At 41.4% G+C, this 10,113-nt stretch overlaps 1 protein-coding gene across 1 annotated transcript in view; it reads left to right on the forward strand.

The window, feature by feature from the left end:
• LOC149245986 (disease resistance RPP13-like protein 4) overlaps positions 1-6,418 on the forward strand; it is a 33,835-nt gene extending 27,417 nt beyond the window's left edge. Inside the window, exon 2 of the mRNA XM_089439348.1 lies at positions 6,179-6,418. Coding sequence (XP_089295474.1) covers positions 6,179-6,418 — 240 coding nt within the window. The remainder of the gene's footprint in view (positions 1-6,178) is intronic.
• Positions 6,419-10,113: the final 3,695 nt, after the last annotated feature.

Consider the following 10,113-nt stretch of genomic DNA (forward strand, 5'->3'; position numbering starts at 1 on the left):
TTGACGCGCATGATAGCCCGTTGGAAAGATCTCTCCGAGGGCTACGACGGAAAAGACGATTTTTATCAGAAAAATTGTTGGCTGTGGATTTCCCAAAAAACGTCGTTTAGGGCCTCAAAACGGCTCCGAAAGTTTAGGACCCGAAAAACTGCTAAAAATAGTAAACTGCACTATAATTAAGGAAAGTGAAAAACTGAAAGAGACAGTTGTGGGGGTCCAAATGGGATAGGTGGGTGGCCACCAACATCCACCTAGATCATTCCTCCCCCCTTAGGAAGCAATGGTCCCCATTGCGTTGAGTTCCTCCCTGAGATGAGGAAGCTTCTGCTGAGCTGGGTCTCTGGTGAGCTGTTCTACAATCTCTAATGTGTCCAGAAATGGTGGGAAGCATGGTCGACGACGGTCCACATTGAACACTCGGTGCAAGCGAAGGAATGGAGGAATGCTTTGCTTCAAAGCATTGTTGCCCGTAGCCTTGGTACTGGTGTAAGGACCATGTCGGAGTGGCCTGAGCTTTTGATGGGTTCTGGTAAGGCGTTCTTTCTGTCGATGCAACCAAACTTTGTTCCCCACCTGAAACTTGTGTGGTGCCCCCGTGGGTGAGAAGAAGTTGTTCCTGTGTTCTGTTCTGACTGTATCCCTCTGTTGCTGCTGCTGCGTGGAGGAACCCTTCGTGGGGGTCATGGATGTAGCAACGATCTTCCCCTTACTTTGGGAGTGAACCAGACAGAAAATAAATTTCCTAGTCTGTGAGATGAGCTTGTTGCCTTTCTTAGCAGTGATCAAAGAGGTGGCAGTAGGTGGGGCTACCTCCGGTATCCTGTATAATGAATTATCCAAAGAAATAATGACAGCGCGAGGCCTTGACTCATACACAGCATGTCGCCTCCACAAGTATGGCTGGCCTAATAGTACATCACAAACATCCAGAGGTGTAACATCACATAATACCTCGTCTGTGAAGGGCTTGATGCTGTAGGGAAGGCGGCACTGCTGGCGAACTTTGAGATCTCGTCCTTCGTGAAGCCACCCGATACTGTACGGCTGCGGGTGTGGTGTAGTCGGTAGGCCCAACCGCTTCACGACCTCTGCTGAAATGAGGTTCTTTTGGCTGCCACTGTCGACAATGAATTGCAGTGGCGAACCCTTCACCCACATTTGTGAGTGGAAAAGACGTTCCCCCTCCTCTGGCTCTTCGGGCTCATTCTTCTGGATCTTGGCAGTGGCAACAGTGGCACTAGGATCCACATCAATGATCTGCTTCCCTTTGCGATTCCCCTTGTCGGGTTCTGGCTCAGAGTCGGAACATGCATCTGATTCGGAAGCCTTCAACTCGGCCACCAGCGACTGCTTGGTCCGACACTCACTTGTGTTATGAGTGGGACTCTTGTGGAACTCACACCACTTTCCTGTGTCCTTCTTCGGCTTCGTGGTGGTGTTCTTTTCTTGCGGCTTCGAGGGGTTGTCTTGGGTCACCCCGCCTTGGCTTTGTCCTTTAGGCTTCGGATTTGTAGATCCAAAGTCTCGCTTCTTCTGTTTGAAATTTTGCTCGATTTTGACAGCGTATCGGTATGCTGTGCCGAGTGAGGAGATGTTCAAGAACTCCATCTCTTCCTGGATGTATCTGTGTAGGCAGCCGCGGTATTTGAGTACCAGATGCAGCTCAGAATCTTTGATACCCAACTGTGTGCGAAGGGTATGAAAAATATTTGTGAACTCTGGCACATCTTGGTCTCGTCCCTGCCGCAGTGTGGTCCATTTGATGTATTTTTCCTCATAGCTTTTGACAGGGTAGTACTGCTCCTTGATGGCATCCCGGAAGTCATTCCAAGTGGGGGCGGCTGAAAACAGTGAGCCTGTACTTTCATCCTTCTGCTCGCAATATGTTTCCCACCAATCCTTGACGTGGGGGGCTGCTTTGAGAAGAGCGAAAATAATCTTTTCCCGACTTGAAAATTCATGAACAGAAAAATACCCATCTAGCAGATTTAACCATTTATCTACGGCATCTGCGTCTATTTGACCCTCGAAGATGGGGATTTCAAAATTAACTTGTACCTTAAACGGTGTGGCGTTTCCAGAGTAGTTGTTGGAAGCCGATGCGTCACCTCTAGGTAGCCACTGAAGGATCTGCGCAAAGCTATCCATCATCGCGTTCCTTTGCCGCTCGAGGGCTTCTTCGAGCAATATTCTGATAGGATCTCTTGCCCCCTCGTCTTTCTTCTCATCCGCCATGGGAGGTCGTCGAGATTTGCGAGGCTGGTCTTGCAAAGGTTCGACCAATTCAAGCCCTAACTCCTTATATCCCGACCTCGTTGGGGACATGCAAAGAAAAACAAAGAAAAAGCAGACCGCTCTGATACCACTAATCCGGATTTAAGCAGGAACGCAATAGATTACAGAGATAACCATAAATACAGAGATGCGATAACCATAAAAACAGAGATGCTCGGAAATAATACTTCATTTCATTAATGGAGAATACTGAAATATGCTTACAAATAGAAATAACCCAGCTAGGGCGATGGTAGCTTATCTCTGAGAAGAGATGTGTCGGCTACATGCCTCTGAACTGTTTCGAACTGTCTTTACAATGAGGCTCGAAGGCCTATTTATTATTGAGAAACAATGTAAAACCCTTCACATTCCAAAACCTAACGCTAGAAGATGAAACGCCAAATTGTGGGCCCCGTTTTGGGGTGAGTTGGACAGCCAACTTCCTGGGGTCGCGAATTGGTCGTATTATCTCCGTTTGACGTGCATGATAGCCAGTTGGAAAGATCTCTCCGAGGGCTACGACAGAAAAGACGATTTTTATCAGAAAAATCGTTGGCGGTGGATTTCCCAAAAAATGTCGTTTAGGGCCTCAAAACGGCTCCGGAAGTTTAGGACCCGAAAAACTGCTAAAAATAGTAAACTGCACTATAATTAAGGAAAGTGAAAAACTGAAAGAGACAGTTGTGGGGGTCCAAATGGGATAGGTGGGTGGCCACCAACATCCACCTGGATCAGGAAGAGTCTCGAACATTAAGAGGATTTTTAAAAAACCTGCTTTTAAACGATATTATCGCATCGTAAAAGGTCACAGTGGGCATCTCTTATAAAAGTAACTCCTCGAAAATGTGATCCGCGAGAATGCGAGATCACAAAGTCTTACAACCTCATCGCATCGCAAATTCCAAATTTCGCGGTGCTACTTAACGTAACACACCCAAATATCACGAAATGCGATAGCCTCTCGCAAATCGCATATCACATCCGTCCGACGAAACGATGATTTTTAACAATAACAGGTTTTGTGATATTGCGATCTGCGATATTGCGAAGCAAATCGCAAAATCGCTTTTATCGCAAATCAAAGGGCTCAGAGTTCTAGGACAGTACTTTCCATCATTCAATGCAAAAGTGATGAACATTAAATTTTAACTTAACGGTCCATTAGTGGTCATTTATTAAAAAACGATTTGGATCAGGGTAAAGGACCATTTGATGCAAGGTGATATCTTTTGATATGATTTAGAATTAAATCTTTCCCGTCACCCTATTTTTGTCTTTCTATTGATGTTTCCTGTATTCACTAGCATCTTGATCATATCCTTGCTCTCTGCTTGCAATTTTCAGGAAGAGTACGCAGAACGTAATACACGACGAAATGGGGAAGAAAGGCAAGGCACCCGCATCTGAGAAAACAGAAATGACTCCATTATTCACAGACACCACTTGTACTAGGGACGCAGGGATATCTACCTGGGAAGCCATGTACTAATTTTTAGAAGAGGAAAACTCGAGAATTATGAAGGTTACAGTTACAGAAGATGGACGCGGCTCTTCTGAAGCATCCCTAACTAAGCTTGCATGCTCATTTCTACACCGTATTGCTGCGAGGCTAAAGATACTCCCCTACACGGATATGGTGAAATGGATTATATATCACAAAGACATATTTGATAAAGAGTTCAAGATGGTCAATCAGCAAGTCATGGGGTCATTTGCCCCAAATAATTTGAGACGCATGTATCACTTGCCAGAACCTTAGGCTAGCTACAACAAGTAGTTTGTAGAAAAGTTTGCCAAGGAGAACGAAGACTTGGCAGAATGCACAAAGCACTGGTCGAACAATGAGGAAAGATTAAAGAAGGATAAAAACGGTATGTACGCCACTGGCTCTCTTTCTCCTCCTTACGGTTTTTCCACTGCAGTGTTGTGTAGACTATTTGGGAGACCAGACATCAATAAGTTTTCATCAGAGTGGTTACCTCTATTGGATGCGGCTACCAATGCCACCATAATGGATTGGGCCCAAATTTTATCAGATAATTTAGCCTCTACTATTTTAGGATATTGAACTAAAAGAAGTTTTACTTCAAGGGTTTATCCTCCATTCTTTTTGAGTGCCTATGTCATGGACGCCATTTGTTTTGTCTCCGGTTTTCCTATTATGGGATGGAAGTGGACAGTACAAAATCCTCTTCCCATTTAGGTTTATCACAAAGTATTGTGGGAATCCAATTTCATCCCACATTTCTACAAAATTTGTCATGGAGTTATGCTCCCTATTCATAAAATGCTCTACAATAAAGATGCCACAAGATTTTCCCCAGAAGCTGAAGTTGACATTCTCCCTGTGGGAAGGTGGTTTGGAGAGAAGTTGTTAACATACATCAGGGTGTTTGGCAGCATTACTTCACCCCTTGTGCTTCCTTTTTACGTCCCCGATAAACTAATGGCCAGGGAAATAGCCTACCAGACCTGTGGCGTTGGGGGAATGAGCAAAGTACTAAAAGATTCTAAAAAGGCCATTTGGCCTCCATTTCCTGTAGTATGCGGAGCTTTTGCATTATTTGACTTAGTTCATGCTCTTAAAAAGGTTGATAATATGCTATGTTTACAACTACCAAAGTTCCCAGGGAGGCAATATGATCCCTTTGGTGTTGTAAGTAATTTTACTACAATGGTTAAAATAAAAGTGTTTACCAATGAAGAAGATCCCTTTGACGATGTCTTTCTACAGAAGAACACTTTTAGAGAGGTTCTACATATGGCACGAATTCAATTTGACCAAGAAAAACTTCAAAAGTTTGACAATTATAGAAAACAGAGGTTAACAAATGTCCCTTTGGACCAATTTCTCATTGAACCAATAAGGTAGCCTACTCCCAGTGTAAGCATAAGTGGAAGTTCAAAAGAAGAGAAGTCTAAATCAAATTCCGAAAAAGAATCAACTGAAAAGTCTGATGATCGGTCCAAGAGTGAACACAGCAGAAGTGAGGGGTCAATTAAAGACACAGCTTAATCTACATAAAATCTTGACCAGCAGGTTTTGTCCCCAAAACAAGCTGAAGTTCCCACTCCCCTTACAAAGCCAACAAAGCCACTTCTAGTGGATCTAGAAGGGGAATGGGAGAATTTTAATAAGTTAATCAACATTGAGGAATAGAGCACAGAGCCACTGACAAACCTAAGAGAGACAGCCACAGAAATGGTGGTAGAAGGGGCTATTAATACTCAAGAAACAAAGCATATTCTTGTTGCTCCGTCATCTGAAATTGTACTAAAGATAGAGGAGATTCCTCCTCTAGACGTATTTTATAGCCCGCAACATAAGGTTGTTGTCAGGAGGCAAAGAAAGAAAAGAAAAATAGATGCCATGCTCGCTCCAGAGGATGAACCTCTGGATGTTCTTTGGAAGGACCCAACTACAGACCCATCAGAAAATCTAACTAGGCTCTCTCAGATCGCAGGAGCATATGCTTTGGCAATAATTGATAAAGCAACAAAAGTTCAAGTGCTACTAAAAGAGAAGGAGGATAGGATTTTGTTTTTAGAACAGCAACTACAGCAAGTCAGCATCAGTCAAGAAGCAGAAACACAGCTAATAAAACTCCAACAAGACTTCTAGCAGATGCAATTGAATCATCAAAGCAGTTTGGCCAATAAAGAAGAACAGTTACAAGCTATGATAGAACTGCATAAGGAGGATCCCAAAATTGGGGAATTTATCACATAAGCACTCGCTCTTAATGCCCAGCTCTTGCAACAGGAAGAAATACTCTGCCAGAAGATCTCGCAATGGAATTCCCATTGTGAAACGAGCGATAATATTACAAATCGAGTCGTATATTTACGACTTGATTATGATTCATTTTTTAAGAAGGTTTCAGCCTTCTTGAACTGGCAGAGATCAGAAGAAGGGAAAATAGCAGAATTGCCCAGAATCGACGAATCGCACAAAGAAATGTTATTTGCGAAATGGGATTCCCAGCTTAAAGAAGTAGAACAGGTGATGGAAGAGGCAGCGACAACAACAAACAGTGTCATTGAGTGCATAAATGAAAATCTGCACAAGGCCAATTTGATATCAGAGACTACCCCGGGCTTCCTCCCAAAGGCACAACAGCTTCAAACAAAATGGAAATAGACAGCAAAGGAAAAGGCAGAGTCAATTAAACAGATAAAAAGGTTAAACTGGGACACATCCTGGCAATACCTGGTAAAGCCACATAGCCAATGGATGACCCTGAAATGCCTCGTAACCTCTGCCAAGAAGATAGTGCCAGCTCTAGCCAACGCCATATTTGTAGGATAGTTGAGAGTTGAAGTCGGCCAATCGACGCTCTTGAAACTGATGATGGAAATTTGCAATCTAAAGGATCAGATGCAAGATTTATCATAGATACAATTTTGTTTTGTTTTAGTTCATTTTTGCTTAAAATGAGGCAAGTGGTTTAAACCTCCTCATCTATTTTTGTAATATTTATTTTTAGATTTCATTAGAGTAGAATTTAAACTCCTCTCATGCATTTAGAGAGGGGTCCAGAGTTTTATCAAAAAAAATTCTTCTGAATGTGCAGTTTGCCCCCAACTGAGGAGGTTTTGATAGAATGAATGGAACGAGATTTATTTTTATATGAGTTTGATGTCTGCTACTGAAATTCACTTTTGTACTCTTAATGGATGTTGAGTGATTTGAAGATAAATCTATATTGTTGTAGCTCATGAGTAGAACTTATTACCAATGGTATTTTTATCTCCTGATACTTTTTACTTATGTGCCAAGTGATAAATTATTTTTAGTTATTAATATATGAAAGTCTGAATGTTTAGTTGTCATTATTGCACTTCTGTATTGTGTTAACTTACTTTTTATGCTGAGTATAGGAATAAATCTTATGCGATATGTTTCTCATAATTGTTTCGGCTAACTTTTTATACAAAACAATCATTTTTAATGGATTCTTTTCTCGTAAAGATTGAATGATTTTCATTATCAATTGTTGTTAGAAATTATTTTAGATCGCATAAGTGAAACGTTAATCCCGGGATAATTTAAAGTTAGATGTTTTCTTTTATTAGAATAAATTGCATATGACAGTTAAAAGATAGATTAGATTTAAAACAAGCATTCACCCCATAAAACCAAAAAATAAAAACATCATCCCATTAGTACACCCATCATAAACAGATTGGGAAACTGATCCCATCATCCCCAGTCGGAGCCACTATTCCAAACGGAAAAGGAGCTGCTTTAAGGTCCGAACCAGGTGGTTATCCCCCTTTTTGTAGACCCGATTTTTCGAGCCTTCAATAGAAGGATCGATGTCATGATGTTGATGACCATGATGGATATATGTTTGGTTTTATGATCTAACATATATGTTGTTGCATGAATCTAGTATAGATAGGTTGATGACATGAAAGAATATGAATGAAGTGGATTCCCATTCAGAGGGAGAATCTTTCCTCAATATTATTACTCATATTACCATTTGCATTATATGTATATTATGTACTATTGAAGTATGATTTATGGGTATCTGATGTTTTTGATCTACAACAAAGGTCTGAACTAAGGCAATATGGTTTTATCTCACTCAAAGCTTCAGTCGCATGGAAGAAAGCCTACAGGTGCGACTATAGCCTCCCAGTCACGCGGATGCAAGCTCAAGGGTGCAACCAAGGCACTAAAGATAAGTTATGGGATGGTCTGACCATAGTCTCTTGCATATGGTTACCCATATCTGTTACCCATAAGCTTAGAGTAGTAGCTCACCCTGTCTTTGTATTTGCATAGTAAATCCCTATTGGCATCATACCCACAAGATGGGCTTGTTGGGATTATCCCTCTCTGTTTGGCCAACGGTTGAGGAGTCTTGGGGGCATGAGATCCTTACCTTTGGGAAGATCGATAGGCAATAGGATGGTTTGAATAGTAGCTCCCCTATATCACCTATTGCTCGATATGGGGTCGTAGTAGTAGCTCCCCCATGATATTTTGGGTTGACTAGTAGCTCCCTGATGTGGTTCCAGGTTGAGATTTTCTCCCTAATGATATTGTATTCAATGATGATACAGGTAGTAGCCCGTTGATAGATATTCTAGGTAGTAGCCCGCTAACTGATATTTCGGGTAGTATCTTGTTGACATATATTCCAGGTAGTAGCCCGTTGACAAATATTCTGGGTAGTAGCCCATTGATATATATTTCGGGTAGTATCCCGCTAACAGATATTCTTAGTAGTAGCCCGTTGACATATATTTTGGGTAATAACCCGCTAATAAATATTCTGGGTTGTAGCCCGATGAATAGAGGGTGGTAGCTGAAATTCCCCTCCAATAACAAATTCTTCTGCTTTTCGATTCATAAGTATTCAGCATATGAGTAGGAACAATCAAGAGATAAGCGGGAATAAGCAAGATATGTACATTGATGATTCGAAACGATGAGATACTTTAGATGGGACATATGATGACAAGAAGTCATGTTGATCGATGGTCAGATATTGACAGGTGGAATTCTCCCTTGTTGAGAGGGAGTGTTAAAATCATGCAAATGTGGTAAAATTCCACTTTGGATAGCTCACATGATGGAGATAATGATTTCATTTAATTCCTATTTTCGAGAGGACCAAAACCGACCTAAAGATCAGCTCATTTGGACAAGAAGAAGTTGGTTTTTGAATTTATGTTCCCACTCATGTATATTGGATCAGGTCAACTCTATGCATATGTACAATTGGATAGGTCCCTTAACATCAAGTGGACCCTCGTGGAATCTTATAAATAGAAGAGACATCAAGCTAATTTGGGCACATTGATGAAGCCATCTTCTCTTATCTTCTATTATCTTGGTTCGCATAGGTATGATGGAGAAAGTTCGCACAAGGGTCTGAAATTACAAGGTTGAATCTCGCATGAATCTAGGGTTTCTTTTTCTCGGTCATTGGCTCGTAACTAAGAATTCTCGACCCTAGACGCATGTACAGCATGGTCAAGGGTGCATCTAGGAAGCCTCATACACTCGCAAAGTAGCCTGAAGGGAGCATCTAGGGTTTCTGAAGCATATCAGGTAGTCTAGTCCCCGGACGTAGGCACAGAGTGGTCATGGTTGCATCTAGGAAGCCTCGGTCACTCGCACAGTAGCCTGAAGGGTGCATCTAGGTGTTGAGGTAGATCTGAGTGTATTTTTCCCCAATCTCATGCATACAGTTCACCAAGGAGCGTCGAGGATTGCGATAGTCACTCGCACAACTCTTCCATGCGTCCAAGACTAAAAGATGAAACTTCAATACTCTGAAGATTCCGCTCAGTGACAAAAATGTTTAGTAGTAGGCTACATACATTGACAATACATTACAATCCTCAAAATCAAGGTTTTGAATAGAAGCATGTTTAGGTTCATTTTATGGATGTTCTAATTGTTGTGAAGATATGGATCATTCTACTCTCTTCTGCTAAATCATTGGATGATGATCTATAAGAAGAAGAAGAATTTGCAAGGTTTTTCCCCATAGTGGGTTTTTCCCTAGTCTTCGACCAATCCTGATGTCTCTATGTGTGCATGCTTTTCTTATATTGTTCCTTTATGTTTTGTTGCATTGATGATGATGATATTTTTATTTCTACCTAGTTGCATATGCTGATGAATAATGATGTAAATCTGAATAATGTCATCATTATTAAGGGGTGAACTTAATGTGTTAATGAAGAAATGCAATTATCAAATCAAAGAACAATATATCCCTAAGAAAATTTAACACTACAAGAGTTGGGAGAAATAATGTCCAGCAAAGAAATGACCACCATAACGCTCAATGCACTACGAGAGGAATGGGG

This window comes from Pinus tabuliformis, chromosome 7 (genome assembly GCF_031772625.1).
Source record: "Pinus tabuliformis cultivar Carrire ecotype Pingquan chromosome 7, CPIR1, whole genome shotgun sequence".
In the NCBI taxonomy this organism is placed as follows: Eukaryota; Viridiplantae; Streptophyta; class Pinopsida; order Pinales; family Pinaceae; genus Pinus; species Pinus tabuliformis.